The 26,204-nt window shown below is 45.3% G+C and overlaps 2 protein-coding genes across 2 annotated transcripts in view; one reads left to right on the top strand and one right to left on the bottom strand.

Moving 5' to 3' along the window:
- Positions 1–1,143, bottom strand: part of RAD9B (RAD9 checkpoint clamp component B) — a 132,786-nt gene extending 131,643 nt beyond the window's left edge. Inside the window, exon 1 of the mRNA XM_088449206.1 lies at positions 1,089–1,143. The gene's annotated coding sequence lies outside the window, so the exon portion shown is untranslated. The remainder of the gene's footprint in view (positions 1–1,088) is intronic.
- Positions 1,105–20,704, top strand: VPS29 (VPS29 retromer complex component). Its single transcript, XM_088449207.1, has 4 exons — positions 1,105–1,298; positions 4,416–4,607; positions 19,394–19,629; positions 20,278–20,704. Exons 1-4 carry the CDS (start codon positions 1,296–1,298, stop codon positions 20,393–20,395), a joined length of 549 nt encoding a protein of 182 aa, XP_088305333.1. The 5' UTR covers positions 1,105–1,295; the 3' UTR covers positions 20,396–20,704.
- Positions 20,705–26,204: the final 5,500 nt, after the last annotated feature.

Raw genomic sequence — 26,204 nt, 5'->3', positions numbered from 1 at the left:
CTCTTGCATGTACACGGCAATTAGATTTGAGTTTGGACACAGATCTCTCATTATCAATAATCACATACATAATGTGATCTGGGATGTTTTGGGGAAATATGGCACAAATATTTAATGATTAATGGAATTCTAATTCGCTCTAAACATTTTAGTTCTGCTCCAAATGCAGTGCAACATGGTTATGACAAGATGCGAAATTCATAATTTTTTTTTGTTTTTGCTCCTAACTCACGCATTCGGTATGATTTACCGCCGGCCGCATGGTTGAAATCCCGGCAGCGGCAGCCCGACAGAGGAGGAAAACCCAATCATCTAAAGGTAAGTATAAACTAACCTAATTCTACCCCCTAACCCTCCTTTAGGGTGCCTAACCCTAACATCCCCACTCTAAGTGCCTCAACCTAAGACCCCCGGGTTTGCCTAACCCTAACATCCCCCCCCCTTCCCCTAACTTGCCCTGACCGGGAGCGCTAAACCTAACCCTCCCCCACCCCATAGCTGTCTGCGCTCAGCATCCCATCGATCGGGATGCCGAGCGCCGGTAAAATGACAGGCGTCTCGATTTAGACGCCTGTCATTTAACCCTCGCCGGGATTAAGTAGTCGGGATGTATACCCAACTCACAATCATCCTCCTATATGGTGTTATTTTAGCCGTGAGCGCTGAATAGTATTTTGAATACCTGTTTACCTGTAATGCATGCAATCATTTCACGGCATGCAGCACCAAAGTAAAATTGTTGCACCTAATTTTGCTTCTTGCGCCAGACACAAACACTAGTAAAACACATTTTCTGGCCTTACATTCTGCTACATTTTAATACCTTTCATGTGGCCGCCTGGGATCACACACTTCATATTACATAAAGGGCACAGGGCCTGCTTATATAGCTGCTTGCTACAGTTTTACACAGTACGCCAGCCTCACTGTTTACAGGGGGAGAGAGGAACTGGGGGAGCTAGGAATATATTCCTATCATCTTCATCGCCTGTCCTCAGGTCAGGACGTAAAACCGCGGGAAAAGCTCAAGATCAAGCTCTCGAGGAAGTCCACGCGCACACCAGGAAGGAACAACTACGCACAAGTACCTCTCTGCCTAATGTCGAGGAAGTTTGCCGTCTCCAGTGCTCCGTAGATTTTTTTGATCACCAACTGGTTTTTCTATTGGCCAATGTTAGAGTCTTTGGTATTCGTCCTCGACGCCCATCTTTTGACTGGCGGCGGTTGCCGCTTTCCTATTGGCCAGTGTTGCTTACTTGCTCCGTCCATTCTGGCTGACTGCTCCGGGGTGCAGGATGGTAAGACTCTGCCTACAGCGTATTCAGTGATCGGTAACCCCGGTTATTGTTGCACGCAGCTTCTCTATCGTGTAGAGTGGTCGCCGGTTGGGTACAAGAGGGAGCAGGGCGGAAGAAGTCCCGGAATATGGTGATGAGTGGCCTGGGGCCTGTGGTTCAGAGATGGGTGTTGGTGCTGTCATATGATCGCTGACATGCTGAGCAATGCCCGCTCTGTGCTGTATAGGCCGCCTATTTTCACTGAATACACTAATTCCCACTAATACTATGTAGTTATCCTAGAAGAAAAACGTCATTGTATCTAGTGCCAACATAATAGGTTCAGTTTTATTTATATTTAACTAATATACTATGTTATGTCAGTCTCACTTGGAACTGACATTTTAATATACTTCTGTTGACCTGTAAGATTTCCCCGATTTGAACAGGTCATTTATTTATAGACATGTATGTGGTTGTAGCAGAAAATGATATGTATATACTATACTAGTAAATTAAATATATATATAATATGCCTCCTTCAGAGCAGCTCTTGTTTTCAGCATTTAAAAGAATCTCTTAATTCATTTTCTTAACACCCCAAATCGATTATTTTTGTATTCATTTTCCTAATTTGTCACCCATTTTCTTTTGCTTTTATTTAACATCGCTCATGTTTCACCCTTTCATACTCCCCTGTCTGCAATCAACTCCTCCATAAGCCTGGGCACAGAGTAAGTTTCCTCTAATTGTGCACTAACACTGGTGAGGTGATGATTTGGAGTCCTTCCTCTCTTGCTCTAATATAAATCATTTTCCTTATTAAAAACTACTGATTTTATATTCCTCGCATTCAACTACCAGATCCTTTTCAACCAAATTTTTCCTTTAGCGAACAAATGCAAGAAACCCTTCCAATTTAAAAGAAAGTTAGTTGCCGGTGTAATCATCTTAAGGTGTGTACACGCTGGGCGATTAGGAAAGACTGTACGATTACGACATCGTAATCGTACAGTCGTTCCTGATGCCCTGTAGTGCCTACACTGAACGACACCATCATTCCTGAGCATGACCAATCTGTCATTATCGGCAGATTGGCCTGCATGTTCAGGCGATGATAGATGTTGGAAACAACCAGCAGGAGCGCGTGCATCACTGGTCTTTTCTGCCATTTTAGTGCACGATTACTGAGCGATTGCACGATTACGATGTCGTAATCGTGCAATCGCTCAGTAATATCGCCCAGTGTGTACGTACCTTAGTATTGTTCTGATTGATCAACAGTTACATTAAAAATTTGGTGTAAAATTTTATTTCACAATAGAGAAGATGAATCAAACTTCCAAGAGAAAGTGGAGATGTTGACCATAGCAACCAATCAACTTCTAGTTATTTATCTAGCACATTGTATATAATTAAAGAAAAAGCTGGTTGCTATGGGCAACTTCTCCACGCTATCTCTCTTAAAGGTTTGATGCATCTCCCCCTAAATTAGGGATAGCTGCATTTGCAGTGTCCTCTATTACTTTAATATAGTTGCTGTTTTTGTGTCTGCTATGCAGTTATTGAGATAGCTAGAGCAGAACCGATCTGCGCCTTTCTCAAAGATCATTAATTTCTATTGCATTGCTATAATTCACACAAAGGGGTCAATTCAATTCGGAGCAAGTTTGCGAAAGCGAGTTCCTATCATGAAACTGATACATCGCATGAATTCACGCTCCCAAGAAATGTAAGATTCAATTAGAAATACCAATCTGTGGGACCCACAGCAAGGTTTCTACAAATAGCAACCTAGAAAGAGTGGGGAAACAACCATAACAAAACTGGAGGGTCTTTAAAAGCTGTCAAATAGCTGATTTTTGCACTTTTTATTAATGAATGAAAAATTATAGCAAGTAAATGTTTTTCATCAAAAACTTTAGTCGTTCCATCATTTTGAAGTATAGAAACATGTCTGTATAGACAATTTTCAGTATTTTTTTTATGTTTGTAAAAATTTTGAATAAACATTTTTACCTCTCATCTGCAAGTTCAAAAACCCCTCTCCCATCAATACAACACCTCCACATACCTGTCCCGCATCATTTACACCTCCACGTACCTGCCCCACATCATTTACACCCCCGCATACCTGTCCTGCATCATTTATCCCATTATTGAGCTTTTTAGATAAATTCAACTGAAAACTGGCATGTCTTTATTTTCCAAAGTATGCTATTTAAACCCCTCCAAATGCACAATTATTCATTAGGAGGGGTGTACCAGTTTTATCTTTAAAATAAAGATTTTGCCTACCTTTTCCCAACTCAGGAAGGACACAAAAAATCACAAATTCCCTCAACAACAGCAATGCGAGTTTGGAATTGAATTGTAAATACAATTTGCTTTGAGCATGCACTGTGAGAACTACTCGCAAGACCCAACTCGCACCTAATTGAATCAACCCCATAAACGTTCACCAGGCCTGGGAATTTGATCTGGAATGACTTCACTTTATTTGAAGTTGGAAAGTCCGTTCTATTAAAACTGGCCCAAAACACAGCGGCTATGGCTTAAATGTAATAGCCTGCCATTTGTTGGCTCAATGTTGTCGTTATAGCCACAGTTTTATTGCCAAAATCGCACTGGTGCTATCAATTTTGAAAGGCTATTACATTTGGGCCTATGTCTTGTTTAGCTCAGGTTTTTGTCCAACTATGTAGACCATTTAGATCACATTTACTCACTAATAGCTATAAGTTTGACATGTTGTAAGATGCCTCCACTCTATGAGAGGCAAACAGTTCATTATGTGTTGATTAAATTGCACAGTTCATGTTATCAACCATATAAAACTGCTTACTTCTAATGTCCAGACATTTGCTGCTTACAACCCATCAGTTGTGTCCACTATTGTAAGTTAGAGCACTTGCAAAATTGGCTTGTCATGCCTTACCTATCAAGTTTTTTATTTTTATTTTTTCTACCTTTTAACCCTGAGAGGTAGCCAGGATATTTCCTACAACAAATCCTCACTGAGTGGATGCACCTTTTTGTTTTTGTGTGTGTGTTTGCTAATTTCACACTTTGAGTGGTATTCCATGCTTGTATTATTCATATATGTTGTTGTTAACTATTTGTTTCTAAACTCTGTAGTTGGTCTTGGTATTAGGAGATCTACATATCCCACATCGCTGTAACAGTTTGCCAGCAAAATTCAAAAAATTGCTTGTTCCTGGAAAGATACAACATATTTTGTGCACCGGAAATCTCTGCACCAAGGAGAGCTATGACTACCTCAAGACACTGGCTGGGGATGTTCACATTGTCAGAGGAGACTTTGACGAGGTTCTCATTTATTATCTCTTGTTTAGTATATATATTTAAAGGATAGTTACACACAATTCTGTTTATATATTGGTGCATTCACTGATACTCACTATATAGTTGTGTGTGTTAGTTATGTACATATTACAGTGAGTGTTACAATTACACAACTGATCTGGCTGATTACTCCCCTTATTTCACAAGATCTCTGCCTTCTAAAGCCAGTTGCAAAATCTAATTTATTACTTGCAGTTGCTTTTGGAAGGTTACCTCACCAATATGTGCAGTACTTAAAACCATTTAAGACACAAATGGCTGAGCTTGTTGGATATCAGTGTGTGTGTGTGTGTGTATATATATATATATATATATATATATACACACACACACACTGATATCAAGCAAGCTCAGCTATATATATATATATATATATATATACACACACATTCATTCTTATTTATGGAAGTGTTGTGCAAATAACAATTTCTGCATCAGGGTCCATAGGGTATCCACAGGATACCTTGGGGTATAGGTAATGACGTCAGGCATCGGGCACCATAGAGTCAAGTTTTCAGCCTCCCAGGATGCACTAGTGTCCCCCTCCTATACCCCGCCCCCGAGCCAAGGCATCTCCGTTTTCGTTGGTGCCTGGCTCGGAGTCGGATGCACCTGTATAGAGGGGGGCTAAGGATTAGCCCCTGAAGTTTTTTCGTAAGCAGCTGTGGCTGCTCATCTGGAAGTACAGTATGGACAGTCAGTGTTGACATTCATGCTGTCTTCCCTACACCCCTGCCGGTACCAGAACGCCGGTACTGATCCGGGGATGCTGGTAAGCATCTGGGGTCACAGCTACCTGTGACCCCAGATGTTTGGGACCATGGCCGGATTCAAGGGGGCAGCAGGTAAGCAGCGGGGTCCCGCGGTGGGTCCCTGCTGAACACATGGTCCAGAGTCCCCAGGTAGGGGGCTCCCTGGGGACTGGCTGCAGCGTGGAGCCAGGTACCTAACCTGCGCTTCTACTACACCCCTGGGACAGCGGACTGCGGCTGAGCGGTAGCGCTGCGGTGTCCCAGGGGCTAATTGCATGCCAGGGGAGCGCGCCTTCCCTGTACACAGCCGGCGCCTACCCCGCTGCACACAGCCCTCTCTGCATCTGCTGACTGTCCCTGTGGCAGCGCTCCTCCCCCAGGCCGGCCTCCTCTCTGCTCCTCGGTGGCCATCTTTACTGAAGCATGGTGAGCGCTGGTGATCGGTGGCATCGTGGTCTGGGTCCCCCGGCATACCTCTCCTCCGTTGGTTACAGGTCTGTGTATGCAGCGCTGTGTCCTACCAGGCTCTGTGTCTGCGTAGTTGAAGATCAGCGGTGATAGTGCAGGAATTGATTTCTTTGCATTGTATGTGACTGCTGCTAGCATCTGCTGCCTGTACTTTCACTTTCTACTGTCAGCCATTTCACTGTCCCTGCTCTTCTTCTGCTAAAGCCCTTGCGGTGTGGTGATTGCAGGGCGGTTCTCCCACTATACTAACGAGTATCAGTGGGAGGGGTCACATACTTACCATCATGTCTGAGAGTGACTTTCCTCTCCAGCTTCTGTGTACTACGTGTAAGGTACCAATAGCGGAGGGGGAGAGTAACGCGGAGGGACTATGTCGGCAGTGTTATTTATTGGCGCGGCCAATTACTGTCGAGGCTCCGTTACAGGAACCGCCCTGGGCTTGTTTTGCCAAAGCACTTACAACCCTAGTGGGCCAGTTAGCTCCGCCACCTGCGTTCCCTCAAATGGGATTGTCCCAGCAGTCAGTGGTGTCGTCACCCATGAAGGGTTTCCCGAGACAATTGATGGTACCCCACAGTCTCCCTATTTCTCCTTCATCCACTAGGGGACACTGGAGTTCAAGACAGTGGGGTATAGACGGTGGTAGAGTAGAGCCTGGCACTTTAAATAATTTAGAAGTGTGACTGGCTCCTCCCCCTCTATGCCCCATCAGCCCCAGTTTTTAGAATGTGCCCGAGAGAGCCGGTCGCACATGAGGCTGTCTCCAGCCTTTCTCATATAATTTTTATTTTTTATTTTTATTTAACAAGCTGAGGACAGGCAGGCTGCTTACTGTGGCAGTCTGCCTGCTACGTGGGAGCCGCCGGGAGGGCACCACACGGCTACTGCAGTCTGTGTCCGGTGACCCTGAGGGGGGACTTTAAACAGAGTCATCGGACTCCATGAGGACCCGCCACAACTGAAACCGGTTCGTGTCCGGGTTTCCTCATTTGCCCCCCTGCCCAGCAACCCGGCCGCAGCAGTCCGTAAGTATATCCCACTACTCCTGACTAGCTGGAGTGGTGGGCCAAAACGCTGGGCTCAGGGACAGCGCACACTGCATGGCTGTCACACACGGCTCCTTCCCCCTGCCAGTGAAAGTGGTAGTGTCGGAGCTGCTGACGAGACCTGCCGCTGCACTCGACAGTCAGCGTCCGGGTCTCTGGCTTATACCTAGCCATCCCCCTCCTATTAACGAGGGGATGGAGCGCGGGCCCCTGCAAGTGCGTGTTAAGCGGCAGTGATTCCGTGACTGTCACTGAGACGCCTGTTCCTCCCTTCTCTATATGGGAGTAGAAACGCTGGGCGGTGTGAGTAAGATCACACAGATGACAGACGCCGCACCGCTGCTCACTAAATAGTGAAGCACAGGGGAGGTCCTGCCATCTGCCATTGGTAGTGTAATGGCGGGCTTCAGGAGACCAGACGAGTCCCTCTACATGAGGCAGCGCTGACAAGCAGCACGATCCTTGGGTAGGAGTACCCGCGTATAGAGGCTTCCCTTATTGAGACAAGGGCCCAGCCTTATAGATGTGTCTGCTGATGCTCCCGTACCCCGCTCAGAAGGGCCGGGAGGAAGGATGTCTTCCCTACATTACGCCCAGCCCACTTTTTCCTAGTAAGTGGGCAGAGGCGAGCCTTACAGTGCACGCGCGCGCACACACTGATAGGGCGTCATACATCCTGCCGCGTCTAATAAGAGCCGCGCCATCTGTAGTCGGGCTCGTGCTCTAAGCCCTCATCTGAGAGCAGCGCGGTCTGCCGGTCCGTTAGCGCGGCTGCGCAGACATACTCGGCGTTAGTCCCCCCGTGAAGGGACCTCAGAGGTACCTGGGAGGGCATCCTGCCGCGTCTAAAGCAGGCAGCAGTAGCCCCCCAGTATTAAAATGGCGGCCGCACTCGGGGCAAAGCCACGCCCCCTTCGCGGCCCTAATTGCGAGCACGCAACAGCCCAACCAGCGGGGCAGCCACCACTGCCTACCGCTGGTTAAAGATGCAGTGCAGTGCAGACCAGCGCCTGAATGAGCGCGGCTGCCTCCTAACTCCTGCAACAGGGTTAATTAATGCGACTCCCTCCCCCTCCCACGCTGGGAGTGCTGCTAGCACAAAAGTAGAAGTAGGAGGGAGTGCTTTTAAGTGCTAGCTACAAATAAGTATCAGCGCAGGGCTCGGATCTCTCCACGGCTCTTGCTGTGTGGAGTTTGTATGTTCTCCCGGTGCAGGCAGCACTGTTTTTGCTTAGGCTCATCTTAACAATTAGCAACGCTCCTCATCTAAATCTCAGGAGGAGATGCCGCGTCCCGCAGCTCCTGGCTGGGCTGAGCAGGCTTCCCTGTTAGCTATAACATAGGGCTAATAGCCTTACGTTATACCAGCACAATGCGGCTCCACGATGCAGCGCTGTATGACCATCACACTCCTGTCACAGCAGGACAGCATCACCGCTTTATACTATTAAGGGGGCTAGCAGCGCTGTGCTAACTGGAGTGTAGCAGTTTGCACACGCACAGCGCGGTATTCATGAACAAACAGCGCCCCCTGTTTCCCTTTTAAGGACTGTAGTTACTGCCTGCACACAAGCAGTATAGCTCAGTGCACTACCTGCAGCAGGGAGTGCTTTAGCGTGGGTCTCTTACGACTACCACACTGGGAGTGCTTCAGCGCAAAAGGTAGGGGAGGCCCTGTCCTTGTATAATAGGAGTTTAGTGCTAGCTACAGTGGATAGCTGGTTGCTAGCTGTATGGGCACTAGCCCAATTCCCTTTTGCACATAACACCACGTTAGGCGGTTCTGAAAGAGGCCAGTTCAATCGATGCATCACAGCTAGAAGCGAGGGGTTGGCGAGACAGTCCCGCCAATGCAGCGCCGCTTGGCAGGCTTCCCTTCGTTCTTTAACAAAGGGCGCCTAGCTTAATCTAATGGCTTGATATATCAGCCTGTGAAGTATCATAGCCTCATGGTGTACTAGCTCTACTGTTCTGGTGCTGCTGCCAGAACTTATGGTTATAGCATACCCTTCACCCAGGGTTAGCACACTTTGGCGTCCCATCCCCAGGCTTATGCCTCACATGGGCTCGCCTTAAAGAGACTTCCCATGCATATATGTGGCAGCACATATACTACATTATAGGCTGGTCTTAAAACCTTTCACCAGTTTTCTGTGCTTACCTTAGAAGGTATGCATATGTGCATCTATTTATATCTCATGTGTTCCCTTCGGCAGCACATACAGGAAGAGGTTAGTAACGTGCGGCTAGTGTAGTTGTTGGCATTACTGCCTCACAGCACTGAGGTAGTCTTTTTGATTCCCACTTCGAAAAGTGGGTTAATCTGGCGCTAAAAGGGCTCACCTGCTAAGGCGAGTACACCTGTAACAGAAGGGTCCCAGGATCGAAACCAGTCTGGGACAGCACGCAGCTACCATATCCTGCCCCTGAGCAGTAGCTGAGTGACAGCCACACGCGGTACATGAGCAGTCCCCCTGCGGGGGGGTAAGCCACGGGTATGGTATGTATATATGTGTGTGTGTGTGTGTGTATATATATATATATATATATATATATATATATATATATATATATATATATATATATATATATATAATGTATATTGTATTTTATACTAGCCCTGCAGTAGAAACATATACATGCTAGAGTGAAATTTGTCCTTGGAGTTCCTTCTATGGCTTTAATTTTTGCTCATGTTCTAGTTTTACAATATTATCGTCACCTACTAAATTTGTATGTAGGTATGCGTATGCCTATATGGATATCGCTTCTTATCCTTCCCATAAGAGCAGGGGTAGGATCTGTTCTTATCAGTTTTATGTCTGATACCTAGCATATTGATAGAAGGCTGCGATTGGAGGCTGGACTCCTGATGCGGAAGTTGGTACAATAACTACGCTTAACACGATCTCTCCCGGGGGATTGGGTTGTGTGTGTATATACATGTATATGTGTAGGAGGCCTATACTTCCACAAGCATTAGGTTACCTATAATACCACGCATGGGAAGCCGCCTGGGATTACCAGAAGCTGTAGGCTATATCCATACATATTATATGGTGGCTCTATAATCTAAAGTCATGTGCTGCAGCTTACATAGTGATAGTCACAATTCCCTAAGGCATTGCTTCTAGCATGGACCCTAGACATGTCACATGTATATAAGGATATATACTTATATAGCTCGGTTCATGTCAGTCTATATCTATGGCGCCCCGTTTCGGGGGACCTATTATCATTACAGTGATGCACTTGGTAGCAAGCTTGTAAGATGCCCATTCTTTGTATATTTCCTAATAATTGGGAAACAAAAACCTGTTTTCTGTTTAACCCTACTGGGGTTATCACTCCCTTCTTTGCTTGGGATAACTAACGAGTTCTATGTCTAAGTACAGGTACCCTTCTCAGTATCGATTCCGGTACTCCATATTATTGTCGCATATCTCAATAGAATGAGTCTAAAGGGCCCTTAGGTACAATTCATATCTTGAAGGCCTAGGGCCACCTACCGATTTAGGCAGGGACAGACCTGGGTTATATTAGATTGGTGGGCATAATACACATTGTAAATATTGGTGTAAGGATACTTAAACTAGCAGACCGTTTTTGGGGTATAAGTATAATCTACAGATACACGTCTCTAATGGAACAGGCTCAGGTATAGAGTCCTGTTTTACGACCTTCTTGTCTCCACTAACATTTTGCTAGTTTCCACAGTATTTTCTACTGCACATCTCCAGACTGAAGTATGTGCTGTAGACCATTGGTCTTAGCCCACTGAAGCTACTCTCTATTCCTAATGTGCCGGGTTGCTTTGCGATAGAACAGGTCAGTGACATTCTACATTTCGGCCAGAGGGCTTCTGGTCGCTCACAGGTGAGAGCTTACCCACTAATGCCTCGGTAGAGGCTCCTATTTCATGTAAACTGACATACATAGAGTTCTTCTCCCTTACTGCCTCCTAGCAGCCATCCGCTCTTTTAATCAGTTGGCTCTACACTTTAGAATTTTCCTGGAGTGTGGGTGCATAGTTACAACATTGAGAACCAATTCTACTAGAATCTGTTGGCGTTATGGACCAAAGCACATCTCTGGGCTACTGCACATCTTTACATAGAAGTGTGACAGTCACTATGTTCCACTCAGGGGGCCTGGTGGGTTTCCTGTTCAGTAGCTGTTGATATTTTTATCATACTGACAGGTACCTGACTGGTATCTTCCTGGTTTTTCTCATGCTATGTTCAGGCCAGCAGTTACTACTGCCTATGCACTTCCATCATGTTGGAAGTTGTCCGTTGTTTCTCTTTAGCGTCAGGGTTTCAGTTGCTGGTTTATTCCTGTTCTCAGCATGGGTTGTACTGCGGTCTGACCCTCTGAAAGGTATTGTAATCTCAATCCTCTCGAAGCCGCCTCATGGCCAGGGTGATCTCCTCTCTTTGGAGATTTCTATGGTCTCATCCTTCCGCTGGTTAACAACTTTGTAGTACTTGGACTTCCAGAAGGGTTCAGGGCGACTGTGCGGCCTTGACTTTTACCTCCCTGTATACTCTTTGTGAGGAGTTTGTGGACTCTCTGTTTTTGTAGATTGGTATCGTTATACTTCTATCTATATGAGTTATGTCCAGCAGTGCTGGTATTCTGCTATCTGCAAAATGTGGCAGCTTCCTGTTTCCGACTCTGGTACGGTTTCCTTGAGGTTTCTTCTCGGGTTACTGCCCTTCTCCTATGGATTCGTGTAGGAGTTCTCTTCTCCCAACAGTATGGCTTGGTCTGTTTTCAGCTGAGTTTACAGTGTTCTGATGCTTCTCATCTGAGGGTGTTTTCTCGCTAGCCGCTTATTCCATTCGACTACTGTACGTTGTGGTATTCTGTGTCTGTTCCGCACGGAGTTCTGTTTGTCTCCTGGCTCACGACACTTGATTCTCAGCTCTTGCCTTCCGTTGAACCTCCGGTTCTATGCGGTCCCTGTTCGGTTGGCCGAAGGGTCGGCATGTTCTCCGCGCTTCCCACCCGGGAGGTTGGCTTTGGGACGTCCCCACTGTCTTGAACTCCAGTGTCCCCTAGTGGATGAAGGAGAAAACAGGATTTTGGTACTTACCGATAAATCCCTTTCTCCGATTCCACAGGGGACACTGGACGCCCGCCCGGCGCGGCGTACCTGCCTGTTGTGGGTCTTTATATAGTTGTGTGACTGCATGTGTTCCCTGCAGTGGTTTCCTCTGTTTTCCTTCAGTCGGTATTGTTCCGTTCTGTGGTCTTCTCCTTCTCCTCGTTTTCCTGTTGTCCTCCGTCTCCTCTCGGGCTCAGTTCTTAAACTGGGGCTGATGGGGCATAGAGGGGGAGGAGCCAGTCACACTTCTAAATTATTTAAAGTGCCAGGCTCTATTCTACCACCGTCTATACCCCACTGTCTTGAACTCCAGTGTCCCCTGTGGAATCGGAGAAAGGGATTTATCGGTAAGTACCAAAATCCTGTTTTCCCCTCCCCAGGTCTCACAGGAGCCTGCGTGGGTTAATTCACTGACAAGTTCTGTTCAGCACTTGTCAGACGTGTTACAGGGGGAGTCTGTGTTGCGGCCGGTGGCGTCTTTGTCCGCTCCTTACGAGGATGACGACGGGACGTCTGATGATTGGGAGATTCTGGATCTTTCTGACAAAGAACCTCTCCCTACTAAAGAGCCGGACGCTAAGTCCAAGGTTTATATTCCTGGCCTTATTCGGGCAGTCCGCACGGCTTTAGTGATTGAGGATGAAGATCCTCCGGTGTCCAAGTCGAAGTATGCCTTTTTTTTAAGGATATTAAGGGTGACGCCACAGTGTTTCCTCTTTCGGGTCAATTAGTAGAACACTTAGAGGAGGCGTGGAAACACCCTGGTAAAGGGTATCAGCCTCAGAGACGCTTGGCGGTAGCTTACCTGTTTGCTGAAAATTATTTTTCTAAGTGGGAATCCCCGCCACAAGTGGATTCCCATGTGACTCGCCTGGTCCGAAGTGCCACGTTGCCCATACCCTCCATGTCCTCCTTGAAGGATGCCACGGACCGTAAGGTGGAGATCTGCCTAAAGTCCGTTTATTCCCTCGCGGGGGGGGGCAGCCAGGCCGGCTATGGCCATTTGTTGGGTAGACATAGCTATGGAGCGCTGGGTAGATACTGTAGAGGCGTCTTTCGATTCCGACTGTTCGGCTGAACAGACCGAGCTGATAGGCAATCTCCGGGATTCGGCCACTTACATTAATGAAGCGGCTTTAGATATCAGTACCCTGACTTCTCGGATTTCCTCGGCAGCTGTGGCTGCTCGTCGCACTTTATGGTTGCGATCTTGGAAGGCGGATGCTGATTCCAAAAAGGGCTTGGAAGCTCTGCCTTTTAATGGAGAAGTCCTATTTGGTCCGGATCTGGACAAAGTTGTAGCCACGCTGGCGGCACCCAAATCTGCATGTCTCCCGTCTGCTGCAGTTCCTTCCAGTTCAATTTCGTCGGCCTTACAGGGCCCAGGGTAGGCCTAAAGCACAGTCTTTTCCCTGACGGGCTGGCCCCAAGAAATCGGCCAAGCCCCGGAAGCAGGCCTGGAGTACCAGACGTCCGGCCCCTAAGTCCGATGACAAGCCTGCGGCCTGACGGTCCGGGCCTCCCTTTGGGGGATCCCAAAGTGGGAGGCCGCCTGCTACAGTTCGCCCAGTGTTGGTCGGTAACCACGACAGACAGTTGGGTTCATGAGGTGGTTTCTCACAGGTATGCCCTCTCCTTTCGGCACAGGCCCCCGTCCCGATTCTTCACCACGGGTCTTCCATCAGACCGGAACAAAGCCACGGAACTGCGGAAGGTTTTGCACACTATGCTCCAGGCTGGAGTTGTAGTGCCTGTTCCTTTCTCCCAGAGGGGCCTGGGTTTCTATTCCAATCTGTTTTTGGTGCAGAAACCCAATGGGTCGTACCATCCGATCCTCAACCTCAAAGCACTCAACAAGTCCTTGCGGGTGCCGAGGTTTCGGATGGAGACCCTACGGTCCATCATTCTGGCACTGGAACCTGGGGATTACATGGTGTCGTTGGACATACAGGACGCTTATCTGCATGTCCCTATTCTTTTGCGCCATCAACAGTTCCTCCAGGATTACAATCCGCAACGATTACTTCCAGTTCCGGGCATTACCTTTTGGCCTGGCGACAGCATCCCGTGTGTTCACCAAGGTTATGGCGGTCATGGCGGCTTCCCTGCGGCTGCAGGGAGTCCGCATTTTGCCGTACCTAGACGACCTTCTGTTGGTAGCAGGATCTCCGGAGCTTCTTCTGCGACACCTGGACCTAACGATTGCGGTACTGCAACGGCTGGTTAATAAACTGGCAGAAGTCCACCCTGATCCCGTCTCAGAGGATTCTGCACCTCGGAGCCTTATTGGACTCCAGTCAGCAGAGGATCTTCGTGACGAGGGAAAAGATCTCTGCCTTGCAGTTGAGCAGTTGTCTGCAGAGTCGCCGTGTGTCTCTGCACTCGGCAATGAGGTTATTGGGTTCCATGGTGGAATATGCCCAGTTTCACTCCAGACCTCTGCAGCAATTGATCCTGTCCAAATGGAATGGACTGCCTCAGAGTCTAAAGTCCCAGACGTTGGTGCTCACTCCGGAGGTTCGCCTGTCCCTAGCCTGGTGGTTGCAGACGACCCATCTCAACAAGGGTCGTCCATTCTGGGTGGCGAACTGGGTCCTGTTGGCAACGGACGCCAGCCTTCGGGGCTGGGGAGCAATCACGAGTCCACACTTGTTCCAGGGCAGGTGGACTCAGGAGGAAACAGAGCCTTCAATAAAAATCTTGGAACTCCGCGTGGTTTTCAATGCTCTCCAGCAGGCACATCGGGTTCTCCAAGGTCACCCCCGTGCAGGTCCAGTCGGACAACGCCACCACCGTGGCCTACATAAATCGGAAAGGAGGAACCCGAAGTCGGGCGGCGCTCGTAGAGGTGTCCCGGATCCTGGTTTGAGCGGAGCGCAATCTCCCGGCCATATTAGCGGTATTCATCCCGGGTGTTCTAAACTGGGAGGTGGACTTTCTCAGTTGCCAGGTCGTTCATCCGGGGGAATGGTCTCTGCACCAGGACGTCTTTCAACTTCTGGTGGACAGGTGGGGTCTTCCAGAGATCTCATGGCATCACGGCACAACAACAAGTTGCCGGTGTACGGGTCTCGCACAAAAAGACGAAAAGGCGTCTCTGGTGGATGCTCTGTCCGTCCAGTGGACCTTCCGGTTTGCTTATCTATTTCCTCCGTTTTCCCTTCTCCCACTGGTAATCTGGAAATTCAAACAGGAAGGAGGGACGCTCCTGTTGATAGCTCCCGCGTGGCCCAGGCGGCACTGGTTCTCAGACCTACAGAGGCTGTCCGTGGACGTTCCTCTGCGGTTGCCGTTACTCCCGGACCTTCTGTCACAGGGTCCTTGTCTTCACCCGGACCTGACTCTGCTATCTTTGACGGCATGGCTGTTGAGACGGCCATGTTAAGGTCCAGGGGGTTTTCCAGCTCTGTAGTGCAAACTATGCTAAGCGCTCGGAAACCATCCTCTGCAAGGATATACCATCGTGTGTGGCATACGTTCTTCCAGTGGTGTCGGCCGAGAGGTTATGCCCCTCGGGTATTCCGTCTGTCTAGAGTGTTAGCTTTCCTACAGGGGGGACTGGACCATGGACTTCGCCTTGCTTCTCTGAAGGTGCAGGTGTCTGCCCTGTCAGTCTGGTTCCATCGTAGGATTGCTGCAATCCCTGATGTGCGCACCTTTATGCAAGGTGTTCTTCGGATTGTGGCGCCTTGGGATTTAGCTGTGGTTCTGAGGTCTCTCCAGGGGCCGCCGTTTGAACCACTGGGCTCAGTGGATCTTAAATGGCTGACAGCTAAAACAATTTTCCTTCTGGCCATTGCTTCGGCCTGACTTAGGGGCTCTCTCCTGTAGATCCCCTTTTCTGATTTTTCATAGGAACAGGGCGGTGCTGCGCACTCGTCCTGGAATCCTTCCTAAAGTTGTTTCAAGTTTCCAGGAAATCGCTGTGCCGGCTTTCAACTCACCTGACCTGTCAGTGGGTGAGGCCACTTTGGATGTTGTGCAGGCCTTAAGGATTTATGTTGACCGCACTTCTTCGTTTGGAAGTCGGACGCCTTGTTTGTCCTCTATGGCTTCCATAAAAAGGGTTGGCCTGCTTCAAAGCAAACTTTGGCAGGTTGGATCCGTATGGCTATTTCAGAAGCTTACCTTCATGAAGGCCTTCCGGTTCCATCCTCTGTGAGGGCTCATTCCACTAGGTCTGTAGGTCCTTCGTGGGCAGCTCGACGTGGTGCCTCTGCAGTCCAGATCTGCAAGGCTGCCACGTGGTCCTCTGTCCATACCTTTGTGAGGTATTATGCGTTTGACACCTTTGCCTCTCAGGATGCTTCCTTCGGGTGGCGGATTCTCCTTTCAGCACAGGAGCATCCCCACCCTTGAAGGATACTGCTTTGGGACATCCCCAAGGTATCCTGTGGATACCCTATGGACCCTGATGTAGAAAATATGAGATGTGGTAAGAACTTACCTTTATCTCTATTTCTACGAAGTCCATAGGGTTCCACAGGACTCCCGCCCTGTCGCACCTGTGCTGCAGATGGGGTTTACTCTGGTCACCAGTTTTTCCGTCTCCCTCTGGTGAGAATGTGATTCTTGTGTGTGTGTGTGTGTGTGTGTGTGTCAAGATCTTTCTTCTCTCTCTTCCTTCTCCTCCTCCGGCCTATGGCTTGGTACGTAACTGAGATGCCTTGGCTCGGGGGCGGGGTATAGGAGGGGGACCCTAGTGCATCCTGGGAGGCTGAAAATTTAACTCTATGGTGCCCAATGCCTGATGTCGTCACCTATACCCCAAGGTTCCTGTGGAACCCTATGGACTTCGTAGAAATAGAGATAACAAAGGTAAGTTCTTACCATATCTCATATTATTGCAGTGTTAGTTAAATAAACTGCATTGTTCAAACTCTTCCCTTCTCTGCGTATTATAATCCAGGTATTTTCAGGGTTCCTGTCACACAAGCACCCAGTGCAGTGTGTTAGTACTGTCATTCTGTAGTTCATCTGAAACTAGCATACTAGAACCCATTGCACACGCATGCCTTGTCATATCCTATTTGTCTGGTCATATAGCATTTTATATAACCACAGTGGGGGATATTGCTAATGTGTCTTTAAAGAACTTTTGATGTGCTTACTTCACATTTTCCTACGTTCATAAATGACTCTGAAAGTATATTAGTATATGTAATGCTTAGAGACTAATATTGTTTCTTTGGTGAATAATTGTATTGTTGATGGTTCAAATGTTGCCCACACTTGCTTTGAGAATTGGCCTGAAAATTGTTTTGAAGCTTGATTATAATCCAATTGAGGCCCGTATTCAATTAGAAGCGAAAAGCCGAGATCCGTGAAAAAGTATCGCCGTATTCCATTCTATCTGCTTTTCGTGAATGTGGAAAGTCAATGCAATGTAATAGGCAAAAAAGATTTGCCTCTGAATAGCAGGAGAAAAGTGCAAAATATTTGTTTGGGGGTGCAAAGGTGGGGAAACCACTCAGAACCCCCCAAAGGACAACTGCGTAAAAAAACTCCCTAAAAATAAATAAATTGAGGAACACCCCAAAAAAGTACTTTAAATTTGGGGGTGAAAAAGTACAAAGTGGGGGTACAAACAAAAAGTAGCAAAATAGATTTTTGTGGGGGGTCTGCAAGTATGGGTGAGGTGTTTTTTGGATTGCAGGTGCTTGCTTAAGGTGCGTGTTTTTTTTTTTTTTGTTTGTTTTTTTAAACTTCACTTTAGCGACTTTTAAATATGCTTGCACCCATTTTCAAGTACCCCAAATTTGACAGGAGTACTTATTTTCATCAAAAAATACTGCTTAATGCTATTCTTCACCACTTGTGCAAATACGCGAAATAGTGGCAATTGTGCGAACTTAAGTACACCAAACTGTTATACTAGGGCTTATCGGGCACTACTACATTGATCCCCAATGTTTATGCATCTTTTTGGGGAGTTCAGCCAGATTTCCCCGATTCCGACACCACTTTTCGCCTGTTCTGACTTCGCGTGTCTCCGTCTTCGCGTTTTTTGGAATTGAATATGGCGAATCGCGGGTACGCGCACAATAAGTTTCGGCGGCTAAAATATGCGATTGCAGCCAAAGTCCGGCATGCAAAACTTTATCGGAGTACGCAAAACTAATTGAATACGGGCCTGAAATCCATATGGTTATTATTGGGAATTCTGATAAATATAGCTGCAAGATGACTATTTTGAACACCAGGTGACCAGATGTGGACACCGAGCCAACCAACATGAGCAGCCTGTATTTGGCCTTCTTTATGCTTTACATTTTAATTGTATCTACTTTTAGAAAAGTCCTCCTTAAATATTGTTGCCACTTTACCTTCAGCTGGCCAATGCTGGGGATCACTTTGCTAGAGGACGCAATCTTTTTAGTCGTCTTCAATAGAGCTATTTTGAGGACCGCAGCAATTGATATATTAATAGATAGTAGATGGAACATTTTTTCTGTATGCAATATTAATAACACAGGCCTGCGAAATTTAAGGTATTGAAAGCTTTTTTTAATACATTTTTATATTCTTAATTATACTCCTGTGTACATCAAGAAATAGTATATTAAAAAAATTACCACATCACATTTACCTATAAGGGGGTTACATACATTTTTAAGAAAAAACAAGAAAATGTAATTGTGTTTTGACATATTGTGAAATACGAAGAAGTGTAGATGATATCACTGTGTTTTTGTCTCCATGTATTAAATAGAATCCTAAAAATATGATGGGGCTCAATTCTAAACATTCCATTTAGGTGCAAAATTTACACTAAACCGTATCTCCCCACAGGACACCTAGGGGTAGAGTTACTAAAGGTCATAGAAAAATGATAATCTGGTTGCTATAGGCAACACCACTGCTTTTCAGTTTTTTTAGAAGCCTTAGTAATCTAGCTTTTACTCTAACATTCTTTTACAATTTTACTAGACTGTTAAAAGTATGTGTAATATATAATTTCCTTTTTTAAATGTATAGCTCTGGTTCATAACTAATGTTGCACCTATATGTAATGTTAGTAAATTATCCTTTAATGTGTCAGCAATTTCAGTTTTAGTGATTTTTTTTTTTTTTTTAACAAAAAAAAACACCTGGCTGAGAATTCATGATAGACTCACTACAAAATATTCTTTTTCAGCATAGTAAATTCTATCTACAGTACTTTAGAATGGGACTGTTTTAATGATGATGAACCTCAATAATTATAATGAACAATATCAGTATGAATGGACAATAACAAAAGTCCTGTTTTTGTTTGCCTAATTAACATATTAATAATTATCATTAAGGTGAAGGTAGGGTTAGAAGAACCCAAATCAGTTGCTTATAGTTACTCTTTAATGCTATGTCTCTCTGTTTCTATTTTTCTCCCAGAACTTAAACTACCCAGAACAAAAGGTTGTGACTGTTGGTCAATTTAAGATTGGGCTAATCCATGGTCATCAAGTCATTCCCTGGGGTGACATGGCTAGCCTGGCATTGCTGCAAAGGCAGCTTGATGTAGATATTATGATTTCAGGACATACACAAAAATTTGAGGCGTTTGAGCATGAAAACAAGTTTTATATTAACCCAGGATCTGCCACAGGAGCCTACAATGCATTAGAAAAGTAAGTTGTTTGTGGTTTCATGTTACTTGGTAAAGTAATATTTGCTTGTAATTCATCTTTTATAATGTTAAAATATACCTAGGGAGTAGCATGTACTTAGATGATTACGTATTATTATGGTGAACAACCGCTTTGAGAATAATATGCCCTCAAAATGTAATGACTGCACACTTTATAAATTTATGAATTTCCTATTTAAAATGAATGTACTATAATCATGGTGTTAATGCCAATGTTTATCTTATATATTTTCCATAGTCTATGAAACACTGTGATGTATGAAAATACTGTCATGCTTAAATGTAGAACAAACATACACCTTGACTATATATCTGCATTGGAAAATATCTATTATAAAATTGGAGCCGCATATAAATTAGGTCATCATGCTTTTTTGCATGATGATCTAATTGCGGCTGTGCCACGTGCAAGTCGCACCTAATGTGCACGGTTCGTGTCCCGTAATGTCTGGAGAGAGGAGGACCGGGAATGAGGCTGGTAAGTATAACAGGAGGGGGCGGAGCAGCTGATGCCAGGCCCATTTATTTACTATATGTAAATATGGATAACTTTATAGTAAGCACTAAAAAAAAATTCTGCAGTCATTTGATTACATGTTCTTATTTATATATTTATTTTTGTTTTCAGTAACATCATTCCTTCCTTTGTGCTCATGGATATCCAAGCTTCAACAGTTGTCACATATGTGTACCAGCTAATCGGGGATGATGTAAAAGTAGAAAGAATTGAGTACAAGAAGACCTAAAACAAATACCTTGAACTTATTGGCCTTCATTCCCATTTATTATTTAATTGGTCAGTCGCTCTATGCAGCTCATTGTAAGCTTTGTACTCCTGTTTGCAATATAAGAACCTTTCACTTCTGCTGTAGGTTTGTTGTAAACCAATATAGTGATGATTTATTAGTTTATATGTGTTATTAATCAAGAGTGCCACATTGAATTAATACATATGTGTATAAATAGACATGTAAATATAACATTGATGTTTAACATTCACTTTTACCAAAATAACAATGCAAATTAAAATGGCAGATGCTGCCTTTTGTGTCTCATTTGCTATATTGGTGTCATGTTTTATTTTTTTGTAATATTTATGGTTATGCTGAGTAAATCTGTGTTTTCTTTATATGCACTAGGAGCATAGGGACATATATATCAATATTACTTTTAGTAAAATAATGTGAAAACGGGTGTTTGCCCCGCTCTGCTCTTCAAGAGGTCTTCTCTCCTCCTCTCCGCCATCGGTACTGAAGTTTCCCGCACAACCGCGTCTAATTCAAGACGCCGCGAGTGGGCGGGGCTTGGCTCGTCGCGTCTGCCTTCTATGGCTGCTGGACTGCGAGCCGTGTATGGCTCGCGGCCAGTGCCAAACAACTGCCGCTACTTGGCTTCCGGGCAGCGAGCTCCGCTTAGCTTGCGTCCGGAGCCAAGCTACTCCCACTGCCACTGGTGGAAGGGACCAGGCGGTCTCTTCACCAGGTACCCGCCGCAGTGGCTTACCCGACGCTGGGAACAAACACAATGTCCCAGTGCCGGGCACGGATGCTGTGCCAATGCTGGGATCAGACACTTGATCCCAGCACTGCTTTTCACAGCAGCAGCCAATGAGAGTCTGAATATCTCTCATTGGCTGCTCTAACGGACAGCGTTGTGCCTGTTACTGCAGGTAACTTTAAAAAAGTGGGTCCCAAGTGCCCGACATCGGGTAAAATACGCGCTATAGCGCGTATTTGCGAACACTGAAGTATAACCTCCAAGACTGTGCATTTGGGTACTACAGGAGATAGCTGTGCCATCAATAGATAATGAAATTGTGGGAAGTGAGGTTATGCGGGTGGGGAAAGATGATCAGCTCAGTCTAAAGCTGGGCATTCACTATACAATTTTCTGTCCAATCTGGCTGGTTGGAATGAAAACCTGGTAATTTATGGGAGCAAATGACAGTCGATCATAAGGTTTTAAACACTGAAAAAAAGGACAAAAAAAAAAAAGTTCAAATTTGGTTACATTTGTGTGTTTTAACCAATTTGTCTGAACAACAATTTTTGGCTATTTTCCAGTGTTTGTGAGCAAATGGAAGATTGTCATTTGCTCCCATACATTACCAGGTTTCATTCCAACCAGACAGATATCTGACAGAAAATTTGTATAGTAGATGCCCAGCTTTAGACATGTTAAGTTTAAGAAAGGGCTGGGACATCCAGGAAGAGATAGAGAGACAGTTGGAAAGGTAGATCTGAGAATCATTAGCATAGAGATGATATTGGAGGCCAAAACAGCTGATGAGTTCACCTAAACAGAACTTATAGAGGTAGAATAGAAGAGCTCAAAGAACAGAATCTTGTGGGGGACACCTACCATTCGTGGAAGAGGTGTTATGAGAGGAGATGGAGAAAGAATGGTCAGAAAGGTAGTAGGACAGCCAAGAGAGGGCAGTATCACGTACACCACGGGAGTGAAGGGTTTGCATGAGAGGTCAAGGGGAATAAGCATATGCCCAACGTTTGTGGATCATTTTTTTACACAAGTGTAAAAGACTTATCGGGTCCCTCTTGTGTCCATTTCAGATTATGGGGCATATTCAATTAGGTGTGCAAAGTCCTGTATTTTTCGCCGACATCGCTGGTTTTCCATGCGAAAAAGTATCTTGCTTATCCCCGCATTCAATTACAAATTGGAGAAAACGGGGCCTGGGCGAAAAGTGCTTTCAGATTTGGGGAAATCAGCCTGACACCCCCAAAAGATGCACTGACATTGGTGATCACTATAGATACCCCCGAATAGCCCTGCTGAAGGTATTTGGGGTACTTAAATGATCTCAATAGCTGCTAATTAGCGTCTTTGTAGAAGTGGGAAAGAATAGCATTTAGCAGTTTTTTTTGTAAGAAGATAAGTAGTCCCAACAAATTTTGGGTACACGAAAATGGGTGCTAGCATATTTTAAAGTTGCTAAAGCGAAGTTTTAAAAAATCCACCTGCAACTTAAAAACCTGGGGCATACTTGGGGACCCCCCTGGAGTGTATTTCGCTAGTTTTTAAATTTTGTCCCCCAACTTTGGACTTTTTAACCCCCAAAATGAAAGTACTTTTTTGGGGTGATCTAAAGTATTTTTTAAACTTTATTTGACACAGTTTACCTTTTGGGGGACTGTCCCAAGGGTGCAGGGGGTTTACCGAAGTCTGCACCCCAATTCTGCACTTTTTTTCGACACCTATTCATAGGTGAAACTCTTTCGCCGGTTCCATTGCATTGAGTTTCCGCATCGGCGAAAAGTCTCCTGAATTGAATATGGAGGAAACTTTTCGCATGGCTATATGAAAATTTATCGCCGAACACGGCTTTTCGCATCTAATTGAATATGGCCCTATGTAGGATCTACTTTGGTGCGCCTAACCAAATATTATAGATGGGTTGAGCGTTTAATTTTGGAGGGGGAAAAAAAAAAAAAATCACACAGGCCTTTACATTAAGAAAATTGTCCACGAACTGAGTTGTTTCCTAATAAGAGAGCTGTTACTGTTTTCCAATGTAGGTGCTGTTGACCTTTTATAGACTAAGACAATTTGCTCCCTCTGTACTGTTTGGTCAGTCCATACCTTTTTTTTTCTCCAGATAACTGCTGCTGCCCTGTTTGTTTTGCTATTTACATATATCACTTGTAACAAATGGTAAATTAGACGACAAATTGTAGTTCATTTCATGTAGCCTATGGGCCTTGACCTTAATTGCTCAGGAATAGGATTGTTCCATCAATAATTTTTGAAGGCCAAAATATTATAAACACATTTTTCCCCTTCAAACTTCCATGGCAGCCATTATAATTTACAATGGGTATCTTCTGTTCTAAGTTAGGTAGATAAACAATACAGCCCCAAATGGTTTATAAATCTGCTCCACATCTTACCATGTGGCTTTTTCCAATGTCTGATCATAGTAGTGTATGTTATGGTCTGTAGTGCAGGAGCTTACTTTCTCATTGGTTCTGTTGGCGTACCATGTGATGCTGCAAGTCGAGGACCGAGCTGGCTACCCAAGGAAATCCTGACTTCTACCTTTGTGACCAGATCGGGTGTTCTGCAATATGCCTGCACAAGGCATTCAGAACTGTTATGAGCATTTCCTATCCTTATTACAGTGCTCTAGCATGCACATGGAAGAAGCGGCATCGAGAAGCAAGATGGACCTGAGCCTGTCCCCAAACAGCTGAAATACACTTGCTCGAGGTAAGCATCTATGTTAGATGTGGTTATTTATATAGTCCACTTCTGTACCAATGAGTTAGCTTAGTGATGATAGTATGATCTATTTCAGAACTCTTGTAGAGCTTGTGGGAAAGAAAAAAGAACACAAGATACAATAATATCTGCAGACTGATCCATTTTCTGCTGACTATGAAGGTGCCTTTTGCACAAAGAGCCTGATTCAGTACGGATAGCAACAGCGATTACACACGCAGTCTCACTGCGGAGATATGCCGTCGCAGTACAACATAAGGATGCCTACCTTACCTTATACGCAAGACCATCAGTAACATTGAGTACCATCGCAGTCTCACGCACACTTGCACAAGCTCAGGCCTCATGAATTGCTAACCTCATCGCACGCAGTGAGTACACAAGCTGTGTATGGCATCGCAATGCCTAATTTATGCATGCCACTGAAATGGCGTTCAAACGCACTGGCGCGCCTGCGTTTCGCTGATCTCCCCAAATGGCACTTCCTGTCACTCTGAGATGGGTCTGCATAGTCACTGCAATCGCAGTCCCGATTGCAGTGGCTGGTTCGCGCACTGCGATGCATATGCAGAACGCAACAATCTGCCGATTGCATGCTTAATCGCAGTTGCGATCCTTGCTGAAAACAGGCCCAAAGTCCAATGCTCCCACAAATAGAAATGGTCAGTTTCTTTCATTTATAGCTTGCTTGAAAAAAAAAAAAAAAAATCTTTGGTCACTATAGAGCTACGCTTTGCTATGAAGGGAGTTTAGAGCAAGATCCCAGAACCTGTATGAACATAGATCAGATCACAGGTTCTCAAAGTTGGTCCTCAGGACCCCAAACAGTGCATGTTTTCTAGGTCTCCTCACAGAATAGCAAGTGAAAATAATTAGCTCCACCTGTGAAACTTTTAAAATGTCAGTGAGTAATGAGAACCTCTGGATTAGATAAATGGGGTTCTTATAACCTTAAATTAATCTGTTCAAAGCTTGCTTAAGAGGGACGTAGTTGTAAAAACCGAGGCTTCCTGGTCATGTGGAAACAGATGGAAAAGGATTTAATCCATTAGGAATGGGCACAGCTGCAAAAGCATCAGTCTAATGTTAAAATACTAGAAATTTTGTACCCATTTAATGATGCTAAAATGAAGTCTGGTCTCTAAAGTAGATGCAGCCATAGCTAACAGGTCTGCCAGAGAACTTTAATTATTTTTAATTCTTATAACACTTTCAGACCTAAAATCTCCGGTTCAACCCGGCTCAGACCCGGGACACCAAACAACGGTTGAAGCCGGGCTACCACACTTAGGGGGGCGACCCAGATCATCATCCTTCATACCGGACCCGGGTCTTGCAGTGACTTGGGTCTTCCGGCATTCAGTAGGAGCTTGAAGATTATCTCATCTCCAACCGCCACTGTCCCCGGCCCATGATTCTGTTTTTGGCATGACTTGGGTGATCAAGACCCAGGTTGCACCTTTCACACTTGAGCCGGGTCGTCAACCTGGGTTGCAAGTTCCGGGAAAAACCCTGCTAGCGAGCAGGGTCGCAGACCCGGAACTGTCAACCCGGTTCACACTTTCAGACTTACGCCAAAGAGTTTAGTTAATCTATTTGAGGGGGCCTTTCTATCTGGAGGACGTGCCACAACACGTTCATGTTGCACTTCAGCACAGGAAATTTCTCAGATTCTAAATCATGGGACAACCCTTTAAATTCATCTGTTTGCTTTTCGACCTGACAATGTCTCTGGGAACCTTTACAAAAGTACTGGTGACAGTAGTGCCAGAATTACACAATCAGGGAGTCAATATATGTCCATATTAGAGTCAGATTTAAAATGTGCAGAGAGATATAGATTTAGAAGAGATGTTGCCAAACTCAAATCTAAATGGCAATGTAAAAATAAATCTGTCCAACATTTGTGGGCTACATGCAAGATCAGACAGTATTTTACCCTGCATGCAAAAAAAGAAATGTATGTGCACCACTTGCATTGAAATATTGTTTCTCCAGGTGCAGAGTATAGGAGCACATACATCAGCAATCACAAAAAAATGATTCACAGATTCTGTGATTCCCCCCCCCCCCCCCCCCAATTTAAATATTCCCCAATCCACAAATCTGTGCCCATACATTACAGATAGTGTTTAGTGATTTGCAGATCATATTCAGGAAGGACAGATCTGCCAATCTTGAAAGGCCCATCATTTTACTAATAACGGTCTGCAAATCTGCTGATTATTACCATACACTAGCAATCTACAGCCCCAATTGGTCTATGAAATCCAACATGTTGGACAACCTGATTCACTGATTCCAATCACTTTTTAT

The sequence above is a fragment of the Taudactylus pleione genome, unplaced genomic scaffold (assembly GCF_031769625.1).
Source record: "Taudactylus pleione unplaced genomic scaffold, aTauple2 ptg000479l, whole genome shotgun sequence".
In the NCBI taxonomy this organism is placed as follows: Eukaryota; Metazoa; Chordata; class Amphibia; order Anura; family Myobatrachidae; genus Taudactylus; species Taudactylus pleione.
The sequence above is the reverse complement of the archived record's forward strand: the minus strand, read 5'-3'. Positions and strand labels throughout refer to the sequence as shown.

Coding starts and splice junctions, on each gene's coding strand:
- VPS29 (XM_088449207.1), top strand. Junction 4,608..19,393: donor TCAGAGGAGACTTTGACGAG/GTTCTCATTTAT, acceptor TTTTTCTCCCAG/AACTTAAACTACCCAGAACA. Junction 19,630..20,277: donor GCCTACAATGCATTAGAAAA/GTAAGTTGTTTG, acceptor TTTTGTTTTCAG/TAACATCATTCCTTCCTTTG.